Consider the following 18,464-nt stretch of genomic DNA (forward strand, 5'->3'; position numbering starts at 1 on the left):
ATGGCATATGAAGTAAATGAAAATAAATTTAAGTATGCTTACTAAATATTTTTGTTGGAAGAACTCTACACTTTTTACTTCATAGGGAACATTTCTTTTGTTACTTGGAAAATGCGTGTTCTAAAAATACTGTGCTGTGAGAATGTTTAGACTTCTGTAAACAGAGAACATTCAACCTAATATGGTTGTATTGCAGTATTGAATTAAATATCTCCTGGACCAGGAGAATTTAATATCTTCAATCATATGACTTCCATTATTCAGGAGGAAATGACATTCTTCTTGAACGTAAACAGGCAGTAATACTGACAAGAAATAATATTCATGTATTACATGTACAGTTAATTTTGAAAATATTCTTCAGAAGTTCTGATGTTGAATGAGGAATAACTAACCTTTCTAAGACACACATAATGATAAAATTATTGTTTTGGCATAAATTGAGAAACGTCCACTCATCCTGTGCATCTTCTTACCAAGAAACATGCTAATCATAAAAAATACTGTCCTATTTGAAAATGTTTGTTAGTGTTTTACTGATCATATACTTAATGTTTTTTTTGAAGAGCCAAACAAATACAATTATGAATAGATTCATCTTCAGTAGTTCCATCTAGTAGATAATTTTTTTGTATTTCTTGATTTATTTGTAGAAACATTTTTTGTTTTACTGTTAAAATATTTCGTTCTTAGAATACATAGTTTTTAATTTAAATGCCAACATAATGAAACTTATTCATAATATTAATTCATTTCTGAAACTGTAATTCATAGCTTTGTAAAATTGTTATCTTTTTTTTGTCTTCTAGGAAGAGGAAAGACGCATGGCATCTGTTGCAGCAAGGAAAGAAGAAGAAAGGAAGCGTGAAAGTCATAAACAGAGCTTGCTTAAGGTATTTAATGTGGCTGTTCTAACTAAAATGAGGTGAATCTACCATAAATTATTTACAATGTTACCTAATATTTTTAATCTAGTTCTTAATTATCCAGCATACCTCTATTAAAATTTTTTACAGCTTAAACGCTTTACCCTTCAGTTGAAGTTCTTCATTCAGCTATTCAAATTACCTAATAACCAAAACACAAATCAACCAACCAAACAAAAAAAACAGTTGAATATGTGAGGATGGTGCTCCATGTAAAAAGATAGCAAACTTCATTTTCCCAAATAAAGAAGTAAAGTAAAACCAAGAGTGAAGGACTTTTCGGTGATTTCAGGTTCCTTGAATATGGTCATGAGTGCTCTGATGCCACAGAGTGTTTTTCCTTTGTTCTTTCCTGTTGAGGTTATTACTCTTTGTAGAGGGAGCTAAGCAGTTAGCAGAGCAGCAGCTAGGCTCCAGTTGTCTTTTTCAGAGGAGCACTTATGTACTGTACTAACATGGTTGGTTAGTGCTTGTTCACATGAGATGGAATAGATAGATCCCACAGGGGAGACAAGGGCACACTCCAGAATACTTGTGCAGGCTGGTGACTAAATGACTGACTGCTAGCAGGAAACTGAAGTTCAAGGATACAAGACTGTCAGCATTCCTTTCGTTGCATTAATTTGTTCCCAAATCATTTCCTATTAATAGAGGTGCCTTAAAACCTTCTTTGTTCAATAATGGTTATACAAATTGCTCTCCTGATGTAGCAAGTGGGGAGGGGGGTGGGAGGACAAGGTGGGGAAATCATGTATCCATACTGTGAAGTTGTCTAAAATTGTCCCTTATGAAGGGAATTAGACTACGTGAGTTGCATGAGTCTGTAAGAAGTGTAGCAAATTTACATAACTCTGAAAATAAAAACATTGTTATCAACAGATTAGAAGATGTTTAAGCATAAACTGAGTGGGGAAGAAAAGAATTGCGTCTAGAGCTGTGCCAGATCAACAAAGTAGTCTTAGTGGTTATTTTGTTGGTTATTTTTTTGTTAGTAATTGTTAGGTAGTGGTTTTTGTTTATTTTTTTTGAATAGAGCTTTGTATTGGGAAATAATGGCTTATCTGAAATCTATTCCAGTTTGACATTTTGATTCCTGGTCTCAGTAAGAGAAAGAAGTGGGAAATTAGGAAATAATAATTATACATAATGTTTTATGCTGTTGACAAGCTAATTGGAAGGAAGTTTGTGTTTATTTGTAGTGCGTGTTCTTAACCACTGATGTAATGTTTTCTTGTAGTTGAGAGATTGTTTGCTTTGGTGGCACAGATTTCTCAATGCATCTTGCCAGTGAAAACTTCCCATAGAGGAAAAAACATGTTTAAATATAATGCCCTCACCACTTAGATTTCAACGTTAAGTTGAAGGTTTTGTCACTTAATTGAGACTTCTTGTTCATCTTCAAATAGCTAAGTGGAATAAATGTCAAATGGCAATGTATCCTGCTTGATTCAGTGAGATGATTTGTATCTTTTTCCTTTGTAAAAATGGGTTCTTGTGAGCTTGGATTCTCTGGGTATTGTGTTGTCCCCCCTTTCCCCTCCCCCAGCTTCTGTTTGAATTGAATGGAACAAATTTGCTAGTAGATAAAATATCCAGTGGGGGAAATAAAATCTCCAAGCACAAGATTTTAATGAGAGTTACTTTTGAAGAAAATACTTAGAGAATGATTTTCTGGAATTCTGTTGTCACTTTCCTACAAACCTTTGTAAACTATATGCTGTGTAAGGGAAATCATAGGCATTCATTTGATAGCAAGTAGCTGCTGCTTTCCTGTATCTGCAGCACTGAAGAAGTTGATGTTGGCAGTGCTGCCTCCCTCTGCTCCTTGCAGATACTTCTTGGCCTTGACAGTGGAGTTCTTTATCCTGGTGCTATAAAGTGTTTTACTGTGAATTGTTTATACGCTTTGTCAGTCTGAATACTAACTTTAAGGAAATACCTAGGCTGTATAGTGACAGCTTGTGAAATTTTTCAAAAAACAGTGTTCGTTTGGGAAGTATAATGCCTTACATCTCCAACATGGAGCACTGTGAGGAATGCTCTTTGTGGACTTTGTTACAGTGATGTCTGCAATTTGCTCAATGTGAACTAATTATGTAAAAGCATAAGATTAACAGTTCTGTGTTGCTTTTATAGACAAAACTTAAGCACAAAGAGAGTATAGGTTAAAGCTAATATATCACAGTGTTGATTTCAAACCATAAAACTGGGTTAACTCTGCTTTTCTCTGTGGGCAAATGAAATTAGTGTTCATTTTTCCATTTGAAAAAAGACTATAACAGAACGTTGTGCTTTGTGTTGATTTTTCCCTGTTGTGTCTGAACGTTAGCTCAAGGTACAGACTTGTGTGGTTACCCAGATCAGCTAGTTTAAACTTAATTTTCTACAGCTTGTCTAGATTAAGTCTCTTGTTTCTATTATCACCGGTTTTGTGAAACCTGCAGGGCTGTGCAAAACAGTGCTTGAGTGATGCACTGAATTTATTGTGTGCTTGTAAACCAGTGCTTCTGTTTCTTCAATTTAAAAATGTGACAATTTTTTTGATTAAGCAATATATTTATTTTGTATCAAGGAATTATGTTGATGCTCCACTGTCGTAATGTATTCCAACTTTCGTTTCAGGAAAAGAAACGGTTAACAATTTGTAATATTGCTCGCCAGTGGGAGATACAGCAGAATCGAATAGATCTTGTGGCTTCTTTAAACCAAGATAAAGATAACCAGCCTTGTCCGATCAATGGCAGTGCTGCATATGTATTTCCTGAAGAAAGCAGGTATTACGTTCAGCAATACTTCTTCCCATTCTTGTCTTACATTCTTATGCTCAACTTGGAGATCTCACTGTATTTCGTTATCAAATGTAATATATCCGAATTTATTCTGAAGAGATGTTTTACTTCACTGTTAAGCAATATTAGCTGTTGATTGTAAGTAATACATGCTTAGTAAGTAACATAACAGCAACTAGTTGGCTAAAGAAGCATATTGTAAATTTTTGTGATTTTTGCTAAATGAAGAACTTAATGTTTGAAGAAGTGTTAAATACAAATCCTGGAGTCTGCATTGGGGAAATGAAAGGAATTATTTTCAAAATAAAAATATTCAAAAACCCCAAGGTTTTAGTAAACAGCATTGGTTTTTTTTGCAGTTGTTATAATGCTCTTAGGTAATTCACATTACATTCTATTGTCTGAATTGGAGATTTATGTTTGGAACTTTTTCAGGAATGGGTAAAGAAATGAAAGTGTGCTAATAATGTTTATCACTAATTTAGGTTATTTTAAATCAATGAAGACATGGCTGTGTCCTAGAATAAATAAGCCTTAAATAATACTGCCATCTTTTGTCATGTAGCTGCCTGTTGCATTTTTACTCCTGATAGCTTAAAGTTGACAAGAGTCTATTAACGAGTTATATAGTAATGAAGTTTTCAACATAAGTAATTAAGAACAAAATGGCAAGTGAAAGTCAGCATGGGCGAGTAATGGCCTCTCAGGTAACTATTTCCAGTCAAAAGTGAAATCTTAAACGTTTGATAGATACTGCCAAGAAAACATCAGCTGAGTGATCTGAACAGCGGAAAAACAAAAGCGTTAAATATTCTAGGATAGTTATAAAGAACAAAACAGTAACAGTTGCACAATTTTCTGAGCCTGTGGGTCTGTGGGTTGTGTTCATCTTGAATTCTTTCTGTGCTTCAGGTCAGCTCAGCTGCATATTGTGTGGGAAGTAAGATGCATAGAGAGGAGAGTTGAAAATAGCAGGATGTTTAATTTTAAAATTGATATTACAAGTGTGGAAGCTCACGCTACTTTAAAAATGTGCTTAATAATCCTTATTACTTAAGAATTAAAGAACAATAATGAGATTAGTTCATCTCTAAGTAGAATAATGAATCCTAATCAGACAATGTGACATAAGGGTTTTAGTTGAGTAGTGATACTGCTTTTAAGTGTGGAACTGATTGTTCAGTAATGTCAGTAGCTTTGTTCTTGGCTGGTATTGTCTGATTTTAACTGTCTGATTAATTATCTGACAGTATTAACTGTCTGATTTTAATGGGATGGATCGTACAACACTTACTCCTGTCGAAACTTCTGCAGTTCATACAGAGAACAGAATCTGAAGGGGTCATAGCTCATATAAGAATGTTGGTTGAAGTTCCTTTTAGGTAACTAAAATCTGTTGATTTACACTCTGAAGTAAAATTCTTAAGCAGGTTATTAAATATAAGTGATGGTTTTTTGTGTTGTCCAACTCTAAAACTAACAGAGCCTTCCTGCCAAAGCAGTAGAACTTTTTTAATGTTACTTGATGGAAGGAGAATTTTCCATCTTGTAACACTTCTGAACCACACTGGGTAAAAATAGATGAAAACTGAGAATTGCAGTCATATTTGAATTCAGGTTTTGGTGAATGAGATGATTGTCATTCACTAGCACAATTTTACTACTATGAAATAATCTTTATTACTGAATTTGTGTTTCCTCCACAGGTCTCTTGATACAATATTGAACAGTGCAGTTCAAGGCTTGTCTGTCCTTGAGTCTCATCTGGTGGAACTGGAAGGAGACACTCTTTACTTGTATGGTTCTGGAGCACTGGAGTGCTTGGATCGGAACTGGAGTGTTCAAACAGCTGGAACTGTTGTCACAGTCTCCTTTGTGTTCATAGAATATGATGAAATTGTGCAAGTGCTAACAAAACTGAAGATAAAATTTCCTAATTCTGTGGTAAGAATGTCTCAAAATGTGAGCAGCTTGAGAATATTTATTCTGTAATGGAAGTTTAGTTTGGCAGTCACTGTTAATTGTTTTATGAAAATAGATATATTTTTGAATTGTGTTGGTTTCATCCTTTAATGTTCGTTTTGGCAGTTCTGAAAAAACAGGATTTTAATTCAATTCGGATTCTTTAACAGGATGGTTATTTTCTTCCCATTCTAGTAGTTATTTCCCATAGTTCGCTTGACCTGCCTAATTGTCTTTAAGTTGCAGAACTGCTGTGAAAACACAGTATTGTTATTCTACAGTATTACAGATCAATTGTATCAGGAGTCCTTCATTTGTGTTGTGAGCTCTCTGGTAGGATAGAAAAGAGAGGTAAAATTCAAAGGGAGTAGCTGGTTTAATCATTGCAGCTCTTGCAATTCTTCAGTTCCTGTTGAAGCAAAACAACATAATGAGAAATCAGTTCAGTACTTTCTTGGACCCATAATTCCACAGTTCTTAAGCAAGTAATAAAGTAATGATGACATACTTAAATGAACTTGTCACTCAGATTATATGCTTACTTAGCTTGCTGCTGCTTTCTACAGTTGTAGATATAATACTATTTAATGGTTCCATTGAGCAATGAATTTGTGGGGAAATTAATTGTTTCAATGAGATAAACTTGTTGAGCATGGCAAGATCTCAGCAGTCTTAGCCATCTGTTTTTCCCCCTCTGCCTTTCTGTAGTGCTGCTGTGTAGCTGCATTTACTGCACTCATGGGAACATTAGTGTAAGACAGAGTTCGAAGAAATGTCTTACTTGAGTGCTAGTCTGGTACAATAATGTTTAAAAACATTGTACTGATTTTTATGTGTGAATCTTACCTTTGTTGGCAGAATTGAAATAAACCTTCCTCAAGCAGTTTCACAGTCCTTTTGTGATATGAAAATGAGAATGCTATTACTAAGGGGTTTATAATTTATTTAGGAACTTATATATGTAATGTGGACATCTTTAGAATATATACACAATTAATTTGTACATTGATGTTTTTCTCCCTAAAGTCTATAAATAAAGTGAGCAGTTTATTGTTACTGTTTTCATTTTTAAGCACCTGAAGTTCAAGGAGACGAATCTTGTGACGCTGCAGCAGTTCAATGCATTAGCCCAGCTGCATCGCATGGAACAGTTAACAGTTGATCCGCAGGGAAATCCAGTTGTTAACTTTACTCTGTGGAAATATTATGTTCTCTTTAGATTGAACCATTTTAATCTGCAGAAGATAAATGGAATTGAGGTAAGATGTTGTTGCTTCTTTCTTACAAGTAATCTTACTTGATAAATTAGCAGATGTTTGGAAATGCAAATGGTAGGTAGTCCTGCACCTGAGAGGCAGGAAAATACCTGAAGGGAAGCCTTTTTGTTATAATTCTGGAATATGTTTTTAAAAAGGTAGAGGTCTGTTACTCTTGATTCTGGCCGTGATTCTGGTATGTTCAAAAGCATCAAAATTCTTAGTGCTGGATATTTGTGTGGAAATGTGCATTTGACAGACTGCCTCGTAGCTTACCGTGTACGATATATTCCAGTGTTAGATAATATAGCTCAAATTGACTTTCCTTCAAGTGTATTAAGTGGACAGTATTGGTGGTAGGTGGGTGTTTGGAATAGATCATCTTAGAGGTCTTTCCCAACCTTAACAATTCTGTGATTGAACAGTCTGTCAAACAGACTATTTTATTAATGTTTGCCATGTACAATATCATTATTGTTTAAGAAGCAAATTCTTTTCTTTTAGATATGTTATTTAAAATTTCCCAGTGATAAGAATCTCAGATTAATTAAAATAGCTGTCAAGGTTTGAAGTTATTAAACTTGACAAAATGCTCTATGCCAACTGGTGTGGCATACAGGATAACAAATGCACTACAGTTATTGAGTTGGTGCCTGTTTTCCTAACGTACTGCACTTGGCAAGAAGGCTGTGTAATGGACTTGCATTGATGTGGTATTACTGTTATAATCCTTTTGTGATTAATGGAGCAAAGAATGTATTGGCATAAGATGGAGAACATGAGTTTCTATGAACTATAGTGTGTATTTAGCGCTGGTGTCTCTGACCTTGTCCTTATGCTTCTCTTAACATAAATAAATTAATTAAAATCCCTTCTTTCTCTGGCAGATCTTTCCTGGCTACAGTGCCCTTTGTTTCCTTCGCTGCCTTCTGTACGCTTTGTTTCAGACCTTGCTTCTGTTAATAGACTGTTTAGTGAGGTCCTTTACTTTTAGACCACTAAAGATTTATTTCATTTTAAATGAAAGTGAACAAAAAGTAAACATCGTGAAAACAGTGTTTAATTCAATTAAGAAATGTAACTAGAAATTACGTTTCTAATTTCCTGTATTGTTTTTCTGTGGGGAGTTTCTCCCTGCATTATGCTGTCACAGTATATGCCACGCAAGGACATGTTGTATAGTCTATAAATGTTAAATAGAAATATGAATTTTGACTGAAAATTCATTTCATTCACACACTTGCACAATACAGAAGAAAAAAGTTATGTGAAAGTATTTGATAAATACTATAAGTAAGTAACCGTAGTTTATTTAAAAATGGGTTGCTTGCCAGAAATATGTAAATCTTGACAGAAGTTAAATTTGATCCAGAAGTTAAGAAGTTGCTGACAGAGTTTCATTGTACTGCGTTGTGCAGGTAAGATTTAAATGGTCATAAAGATTCCTTCCTTGGAAAACCAAGGGTCTAGAAGCTGTGCCAACAAACTTTTGGCAGTTCAGATCAGTTCATAGTTTGGTCCTCTGGCAATGATGGTCTCCATTTCTTTTGCCCTAAATTTACTAGTTAAGACAAACAAAAATAACAAAAATCAACCAAACAATGGAAATATTCTACCTGCCTTATAGTAAACTGAAGTGTAAGAATCATCACGAAAAGTTTTTAACCATTGGAAGTAAGTTAGGAATATCTTAGTTGAATTAATTGGGACAGTGTAGATTGCATGTGCAGAAATACATAATGAGCAAACTGTATACTCTTGGCTTCAGAAATGCAGCCACTTCTCTTAATTTATGTGCATATGTGTACGTGTGTGTATATATGTATATGTATGTATTATATAAATATGTATGTATGAGAAAACTTTGATATGATTCTACCAAAATCAGAGAGACTTTAACTTATCTTTTAACGTGTGGATGACATTGTCTTCTGGTTCCTTTGGTGTAACTCGATCCAGTATTTCCAGCAGACCTTCTTTAAGCATGTGTAGTGTGGAACAGAATTAATGTCTGACATTCACGTACTTAATAAATCATTATAAAATTCCTCATTTCAAGAGCATAGAGTACTATATGCATACATTAAACTTCCCAGAATTATAGGAAATAAAACAAGCACAAGTATCTAATTTGGTCTCTTTTAAGGTATATTAAAAGTGCTATTGAAATCAAATCTACGTTTTGAAGGTATGCCTGGAGCAGATCTGCAGTGTTTTGCGTAATAAATGTCAGTTAGCCCATTCCATCCATGTATGGAATGAATTATGAATGTGCCAGTTTTGAAACTTCTCTCTCACTTTCTGTTTTTCCTCACAGGTTACTCAAGATGATGTTGTAATGGCAGAAAGGCTCTTTGGCATTCTGGCATATGTAGCATCTTCTGAGCTGCCCCGTTATCGCTTGCTTTCGTCATTTGGAGAATCTAGGTAAATTTGTTGTTAAGATTCAAGAAGGAGTGCAGAGGCTGTGTTGTTCTTTAAATACTACAGTCACTGTCTGAAATTGCAACACTTGTTTCTGAGCGAATGAAGTTTTCTTGTTTAGCTTGTTTTGTTTCTCTGTTACTATTATGGAACATCCTTGAGTTCCTTTTTTGTAAAAGATACATATTGGTACTGTTAATGAACCTTGAATAACTGTGTACGTTAGAACATGAATTCCTTAAAACTGAAATGAGATTTGTCTGAATGGAATGTACTGTCACTTTAATGGTATATCATTGTGGCAGTTAGAACAATGAAATTACCATATTGCATTGACACTTCAGAGAAACTGTGCATAGAAAAAAAAACACGATGAACTGAAGTGGAATTTGTCTGGAATGTATTGTTTTAATTTTCCACGATGTCATTCATGATAAATTCTTTGTAGGTAAAGAGATAAAAATGTCACAAGTAACATCTTACGGAAGATAGGTTCTTTGCATACTGCAGTATTACACTTCCTGATTGATGAAGACAGATGTTTTCACAGAGGCTGTATGAGGTCTGCTGAGTAAGATGAGAGGCACATGAACACAAATGCCCTGCTTGTTTAATTCTCCAATTGTGCTGGTATTGGTGAGGATTTGTGTGCTTTCACAGTGCAGATGCAGACTTTTTTTTGTGGCTATTTCGTAATAGAAGACTGTAACAGTTCACATATTTAAGGGTTGGTGCTGTAAGAAAAAAGTTGTTGAAAAAGACTAAAAATATTTAGTCTTAGTCTTCTACAGATGGTTACTTTTAAATTTAAGTTGCAGGGCTTCCCATTTAGGTGATGAAATGGGATACGTGTCAAAATGTCAGTTATATAGGAGTAAAGTAACTGCAAACTATTTAGAATCATCTGTGTATTATGAGTAACTTGAGGATGTAATAAAATTAAAGGCTCACAATGACATGTTCAAAGGGAGTAGAGGAAAAAAAAAATCTCACAATCATTAGGAGCGTGCACTTAAAGAAAATAATAAAATCAATCAAAACTGTAAATCTCCATTTTTTTCTGAAGGATGAAGCAATTTAGTTATCTTCTGGAGGGAAAGGGGAAGAAATCTGGGACTGGAAATGAGGAAAGTAGCGATAGTAGAAGAGCTGGGAGAGAAAGCTCTGCTCGAGCAACATTGAATTATGCCACAAAGGACTTTCATATGGAAAAGCTTGAAGTAAGTGTATCATTATAAAATACCTTTTTTCCTCTATTATGTAGCCTTTGACTACTATCAAGTTTCTGCTGTGCTGTTGTGAATGGTTGTTTTAAAGTATCAACTACTTACCATATTTGCGTGTTTAATCAATTTTAATTGTAGCTTTTAATCATGAAATTAATTTTAATCATGAATTTTAATTTTAGCATTTTAATCATGAAATTACTGTTAAAGTTTTGGGTGACTTCAGTACCTATTGTAGTACATATTACGAGTTATGCACTTGCCAGAGTCCATCAGGAAGACTATGAAGGGGGGTTCAGACTGGCTTATTTTTCTGGTGATAATATGCTTTGTTCTTAGTGCAGGTAGATAAATGTATGCTTTTCAACTGTCGTACTGTAGTCGTGGAAGCTTGAAAGGAAAGGAAAGAAATGGCTGCTGCTTCATAATTTTGTAGGCTTCGCACTGCTGCTCTCAGAAGGCAAAAATAAATAAATTGTTATGCTGGTAAAATATACTTATATGACTACTTAACTGGATTTCAGCTAAATTAGTTTATTCATGTGCTTTGAACATTACAAGTACAATAACTGTGTGGCCGTACTCCAGAAAACTTAAATGGACACTAGGTTGTGTAGATTAAAACAATCAGGAAATTCTGCCTCTTCTCCTGTTAATCACTTTTAAAACTTATTAAATTTCTGTGGTTTGGGGCTTGTTTTTATTTGTTTTGAGTTTGATTTTTTTTGTTGTTGTTGTTTAACCTTTTCTTCCTTGTCTTATGCAATGTGTAATGATTTCTCCCCTGCAGGAAATCAAGGAAAGAAAAACATTTTGCCAAACATATGTCAAGAATTTAGTGAAAGAAGCTGCTGACATCCACATGAAAAATGAGTCCTTGCAGAAGCTCTGGCCTCAAATGTTCATTGAACTTGTCAGAGATGCAGTGATAGAAATACGTAATAAAAATTCCTACATGAAACTCAGCTTACAGCGGATCACTGATCAAAAACAGTAGAATCAAGACCTGTTTTCTTGCAAGCTTTTGGTTTCTGGTTTGGATAACGATTCACAAACTTAAAACAATAGAATGTAAAATTACCATCACAATGAAACACATCCTTACTACTCCCTTGCTCTCCCCAAACAAAGTTTACCTTTAAATCTTAATTATCTCTGTTTTCATAGCTTTCTTGATAGTGTCCAATCACAAATTTACTTGCGTAAAGCATTAACAGTGATTCCTTGGCTAAAGTGAAGAGATGGCATAGGAGTAACTTGGTGATTATGCCATGTTTCACTACGTTCTTGTTCATTTTTTTTCTGCTATCCTTGCTTTGGTAGTGCTATAGCATTGATGTTAAGGAACAGGTTTACAAACTGCTTATTTATTTATTTATTTTTGTTAAATGCTTTTCGATTGTCAACTTTTTGACTATTTCCTGCTGTCTTAAAAAAAAAAAAAAAAAAGGAATATTAGCAATTTTTTTAATAATCAAAAGCTAGTAAATTGTTGCTTGTACACTCTAAGGTTGATGAATGGTTTATATTGTTTGATTTGTCAGGTTATATGACATATTTTCAGATCAAGTCCATGACAGTTCTTGACGTATTTAATTAACCTAATTCTTAACTGAACAAGTGGCCCAAACTGGACTTCAAGTTATTTTTTCATTAATTTATGTTAGTTTGTGTGAATTATTATAGGTAAAATATGAAATGGGGGATATTGTATTTAAGCTTTATTTTTATTTTTATAATTTATTGACAATAACAAATTATTACTTTCTGAGCTTTGTTGAATAAGGTCAGATGAACTGAAAAGCATGCATTAAATTTGATAAGGAAACTGATGAGTGCTGTTCAGTTATAATCACTGACAACTGTTCTATGTCTGTGTCTGTGAAAATTTCAGACTTTTATCAATAAAAATAAATTACTCACTTTTACCTTTCACAGATAATTGGAAGAAGCACTGTATGCAAAGAAAAGGCTTGTCCTTAATGCTGCATGAAGAGATAAGATGCAACTTGGCCCTGCAGTCTAAAACACATTCCATGGTCCGCTGTAAATACCTCATTATCTTCTGCCCAGAAATTGAATTTAGGAAATGCTAGCAAGTTCAACTGATTCCTATAGTCAGTGTTTATACGTGGCTAGAAAGTTGTGCCATTTGAACTTAAGTTTGGTATTCTGTGTATCTTAGTAAGAGAATCCAAATTCTTGATTATTTTTTTTTTTACTCAGTTCAAATTGGTGTAATTTTATGTAAGCTCATTTATAAGAAAAAAAATCATAAACCAAAGGAAACTTCTTGGAATGGTTTATATGGCTCAGAACTGCGTTGTTTTCCCTGCTTTATGAACAAGACTTCCTGGCAGAGCAGAGGTAAGTTTCTGTGTCCTGAAAAAGGCTTTGAGTCAGTCGCAGGAGTAAGGTCAAAGCTTCCTTGGGACATAGTATATTTGCATTCAGATCACACTGGTTTATCTCAGTTATCATTATCATTTCCAGAGCGTGTTACAGACTAATGGTGGCATGCGTATCACTGAATGTAGCTTCTAAGTATATTTGGTTTGACTTATATGGTATATGGGATCTTCAAAACCATACTTGCAGATAATTACCTTTTAGTATTTACAAAATCAAATGGAGGTTAAATCACTTTAAATTTCATGAAATGTTAAGAGTCCTAAAAAAAAAAACTGCTTCAGCAGTCATCAGATTTTAATAGAATTAATCACCCCTTCAGGCTTTCTGAAAAGTTTAATGGAATTTAAAATAAGGTGAATGTATTTGATAGGATTTCTTCCTTCTTTCCATTGGAAAAACCACTCTCAAGTTTTATGATGCCTTTTTATTAAGGGAACACAAAGCCCATATGAAAAGGGGGCTGGGTGGGGGTGGAGGTGGGGAGAAGAATTTGCTACATAGATATGCCATCAATATAGAAAGAGACTTGGAAAAGTTTTCTGTCAGTTACTTTACATCATTTCTGTGCAAGGAGGGGTGAGTGGAGCAATTCCAGCTTCTGCATGGGGACAAAAAGCTCAGCAGCTGTGTGAAAGTGCAAAACTCTCTTGATGATATAGCCAGAGCAGATGGGCCCCTTTTGAATCACATTCAGCAGTAATAAAACATTGGGAAAAAATGCTTTAAGAAGGGTGGTTAGGTCTAGAAGAACAGGAAGTTCTCCATGGGAAAATCCAGAGAAAAGCCAGACTTTGTGATGCTATGGCTTTAGAGGTGTAACCCTAGTTGGAGGCTTTAAGGTACGATCTTGAAAAAAAACAAATGACATAAAATAGAGGGTATTAACTGTGAATTGTATGAACTTCTCCTTAGAATACCCTTTATCCCCAGTAGTCTGTGAATGCTGCCAGTTTTAGTGTTTTTTCTCTAATAGCAGCTGTTTGTGACAGGATTGTTAGGTCACTGAAGTGAAGGTTGGTAGGCAGCTATTATAAATGAATAAAGATTAACACTGAGTTGTGGAGTATCTTACGTGAAACCAGTAGGAACAAAAATCATTATATTTTTCGTAACTCTCTCAAAACAAATGAATGAGGGACTGAAGTGATGTTAGATCTTAATACTTTGGGTTCTGAACTGCCAGGTGATTTTAAAATTGTTAGCATGTTATGTATAGCTTATGTATGCATCAGATTTGTTTATATCAATTCATGCAAACTACTGTGACCCATTACTGTAGTTGTTTATTAATGAATTTCTGAATACCTACAAATATGAAGGTGGTATAAGCTACAGATTCTGAAATTAAATGCTACCTACATAAACTTTCCATATGTTAACGTGTATAAATCTAGGAGTTAAAATAGCCATTGACTTTCAAGCTGATGACCTTTTAGTAAAGCCTTCCAGGATGAAAAGAGTTGTTCTCTTGCTTCAAAAGCCTCTAAATGCTGCATAAAACCATATTTTGATAACCTTTAGTATTTCATGGATAACCCATTTAAAATGGACCCTTGTGATCCTCTCATGTAGTCTGACTTTGTGCACAAGACAGGAGGTGTAATTGTATAATGTATATATATCAACTAGAAATCATCTTAAAGATAAAAATATTTCAGTCAGAAGAGTATCTTTTTAAACTTCCATTGATTTCAGGATGATTAATACATTGTTCCTGTTTTCTGAGAAAAGTTTCCTCTGTTTCCAGCTATGGGTGGATAATTATGTATTTTATTTTGATTCACTTTTGGTTTAGCTGTGTCATGCATGAAGGCCCCATTATGTAATGCAATCATTGTTTATTCTGCAACTGAAATTCGGTCCTCAGTAAGGAAACTGATCAAGAGCTGTGTTTCATTCACTTCATTTGATATAGGATCAGAGAAAATAATATAGCTGCAGATAAGCCACCAAAGTGGAACAAAGAGAGGTGTGATTCACTTGGTGCAAACCAAAAGCTGATGCTGTCAGTTCTGAGGAAAAGAAGGTACTGGGAAGAGTTCTGTCAGAGCTCAGTAAAGTAAAACCAATTTACTGACTGGGGCCAAGTGTTCATTTTGAAAGCTGTTTTATATCTCTGATCAACACTGCCTAGAAAAGCAGAGTATCTTGTCTGCTACTACAGATGGTTGTACTTATATGATAGAAGTTACTTAATAATAAAGATTAACCTATGAAAACAGATCATCTGCAAATTTAAGCAGTTGTACAAACATTCTGCAGATTTAGGACTTCTTTCTTTGTCAAAGCTGTCAGCTGTAAAAGTAACAAACATTTGTGCTTCTTATTGCTATTTTTTTTATCGTAGTGATGTAACACAACTGCTTTTTGTTAGGTAGTTTAATTAAAGAAGCTGAAGCAAATGCCTGCTGTTTCATATTAATAAGCAAAATGCACAATATATAATTTAGATTGAGAAGTCAGTACTCACATTGAAAATCACGGTAAAACCACTTTGTTTAAATTTGGAACAGCCTGCTTGATCATTTCTGTTCTCATATCACACAAACTTCATCTGGAAGTTCAACATCAGTGCAATTATTTTCTCTTTGGTTTAAATTGGAGCCACTGGTCTTTTAGGGAATTATGAAACTTTAATGCTTTGTTACTCACACGTAGAAGGAGGGGGAAAAGATGAGAAGAGCTGTCACTTTGCTCTGTAGTGTGATAAAGTTGCTTTCTCTCGCAAGTGAATGTAAACTGATTTTTTGTGTAGAGAGGATAGGTTACACGCACACCTCAGACACTTTTACAAAAGGCTCATTAGTATTTTCTTACATGTAACTACAGACATCACTTCAGAGCTGGATCTTCTTGTACATGAGCTAAAAGAAACTGGGGGACTACTTATATAACCTAAGGATCCAGTTTTGTTGGCTGGCTTTGCTAGGCTTCTGTTATCAGGAAGAAAGATAAGCTTATCTGGAGGAACTCTTTTCTTTGTCTACTGTGATTTAAAAAACAAAAAACAAAAAACTTCCTCTGTAGGCTCTGTACTGTACTTCATATACTGTGCTTGTGTATCAACGGCTGAATGGGTGCCTCTGCTGGTCTAAAATGTCAGGGAGACCTGGTGAAGAACTGAGAAGTCTTAATGGGAGGAAAAACTTTCTCAAAGTCTATATCTCTATGTTTATTTCAGTTATGGATGGGTGGATGCATTGCAAATGGAAACATCGTTTACAAAAGTACACTGAGCACAGAACAGCAGAAAACTGCAGGTTATGGTTTGTATATCAAATCCAGCGTTGGAGATATCCACAACCCCAATAGATGTGTCTGTGCAAGGCAGCCCTGTATTGTTAAGTACTGGCTGTGTTGATTTGATGAAACTTTTACTTGTAAATATTTATTCCAATGCTTTGGAAAACCCAAATTGATAGCTTAATGATTGCTTGTTGGTTGTAATGGTATAAAATAATATGGTAAAAGAAAAATCAGGTTAATTGAAGGCAAAATCTGTTAATTAAAGGCCTAATACCACTTTTATCTGTTGCCTTCCTAGTTAGGTGAGTGCTTCCATGCTAAAAAGGAAAATCTTGCGTGGGATCATTATTGTTATATAGTGCATGCATGCTCAGTCCATCCCTTACGTGATTATAGGTGTTTTATAGGCATCTAGTTTAATGCTGCCTCCATAAATGTTACTTTCTAGTTTGAGACAAGCTGTTCCTTACACTCTAGTATGTGCACCCCAAAATTAGTGCAGCAAGCAGTACTTTGCTTTACAGGTCAGGAACTTTGTGTGAACATGGAACAGACCATAGACATATTCATTCTTTCTGGAACACCGCACGGATGACATAAACAGCAGTAACCTTTTCAAAGGATCGAGTATGGTAACTTTAAAGAATCAAGGTAACAAAAAGACTTCTGCTTTTATGTTGAGCATTCAACACAAGCACAGGGGGAGGTAGTCTGTAATCATGTCTTGTTTCCATGTGTTCATAGTATACCATTAGAGAAGAGACTGTAAAGTTAATTCACATTACAATTGTGGAGCAATTGGAGCTATGAATGTGATGTTTGTATTACATGTGTGCATAACCTAGGCACTTTGCTGGGCTTTGCACGGTACTGAGGCACTTCACTGTCAGTGAAGGAAATCATTGCTACAGGTAGAGAAACCATTACTTTCTAGTAATAGTAATAATAATAATGAAAAAAACCTTTTATATGCTCTTACAATATACTTAGAAATTAAACTGTGAAGCAGTGCATGCTGTGATTTGTGTTGCATTTTGGCACATGGCATATATGCAGCCTGCTCACATTAGGCTCCAGTGAGCTATGCTCTCTAATGAAGTAAAGAAATGATTCTGAAAAGTGATGGGAAAAAAACCAAGGAGCACAGTTCCTGTATCTGTACTGGCAATTTGATATATTAGATTTCATACGACTTACATCCTGAGTCAAGTGTGTTAAAGCTGTTGTTTGATTCTGAAGTTTTCGTGTAAGGCTACGAATGTTTTGCCCTCTAGCAAAATGTCACTTAATTCTTAACACTTCTCTGGAATCTATAAAGTAATTAGGTGTTTTTGTAATCTGGTAAATGCAAACTGGCTTGTCAGCTTAAGAGAAGAGAACTGGGGAAATACTAAAGAGAAAATTATGGTGAGTGCTATTGGATTAGAGAGTGAAAAGTGTAAAGAAGACCTGGTGATCTATGTGTTCTTTTGAAGAATGCAGGAGTGCATCTAACATGGAATATATAAACCTGTAGCAAAAGACCTGAGCATGAAGATCTCTCTCTGATGTTGTGGTAGTCACTAAAAAACAAACAAAAAACCTAATTTTTTTTTTTGACAGTGCCATTGTTGTGGTTTAACCCCAAAAAGCAGCTCAGCCCCACACAGCTGCTCACTCACTGTCCCCAGGTGGGAGCAGATGGAATCAGATTATCATTTGCAGGAAGAACTGGTATTTTCTAAGCGGTTGAAAATACATTTGTTGTATATTCTCCAGGCTGCTACTCACAGCATTTTAAGATTTAAATTAAAAAAAAAAAAAAAGTGGTCTAAATCTGTGCATCTGTAGGGAGAGTTACATTGGTTAAAATGACTTAGGGAGGTGGTAAAGACCCTCTAGCTCTGCTGGTACCATTTTTTTTTTTTCTTTTTTTAATTGCATGAGTCTTGATCTCCTTGCTGGTTTTGGAAGAAAAAAGGAACCACAGGTGTCTTGGAAGTGGCCTAAATTTTAACAGCAGCAAAAGTGAAATAAAAACGCATTAGATATCTGGTGATGAGCTGACAAAGGTGCAGAAGGCAGGCAGGTGCTGCATATCTCATCTGAAGTGTATGCTAAGTGTTGGGCTCACAGAGTGAAGCAGCCTTGTGTATTTTTAGAAGTGTGAGAATTGTTGTGGGAAGCCAGATCCTTCTATATTTCTCCTCTGCTTCCCTTTGGAGGCTCTCACGTTCCCCATGT

At 35.0% G+C, this 18,464-nt stretch overlaps 1 protein-coding gene across 6 annotated transcripts in view; it reads left to right on the forward strand.

Annotated features, from left to right (window-relative positions):
• The window catches only part of LRRC49 (leucine rich repeat containing 49), a 36,368-nt gene extending 23,860 nt beyond the window's left edge, over positions 1–12,508 (forward strand). For all 6 annotated transcript variants that reach the window (XM_042876168.1, XM_042876167.1, XM_042876166.1 and 3 more), the window contains 7 exons: positions 810–893; positions 3,549–3,700; positions 5,422–5,659; positions 6,751–6,936; positions 9,251–9,360; positions 10,424–10,577; positions 11,374–12,508. In XM_042876168.1, the coding sequence (XP_042732102.1) occupies positions 810–893; positions 3,549–3,700; positions 5,422–5,659; positions 6,751–6,936; positions 9,251–9,360; positions 10,424–10,577; positions 11,374–11,580 (1,131 nt within the window). In that variant the 3' untranslated portion in view covers positions 11,581–12,508. The remainder of the gene's footprint in view (positions 1–809; positions 894–3,548; positions 3,701–5,421; positions 5,660–6,750; positions 6,937–9,250; positions 9,361–10,423; positions 10,578–11,373) is intronic.
• Positions 12,509–18,464: the final 5,956 nt, after the last annotated feature.

Source organism: Lagopus leucura, unplaced genomic scaffold, assembly GCF_019238085.1.
Source record: "Lagopus leucura isolate 7727_CA_CO unplaced genomic scaffold, USGS_WTPT01 Super-Scaffold_100015, whole genome shotgun sequence".
In the NCBI taxonomy this organism is placed as follows: Eukaryota; Metazoa; Chordata; class Aves; order Galliformes; family Phasianidae; genus Lagopus; species Lagopus leucura.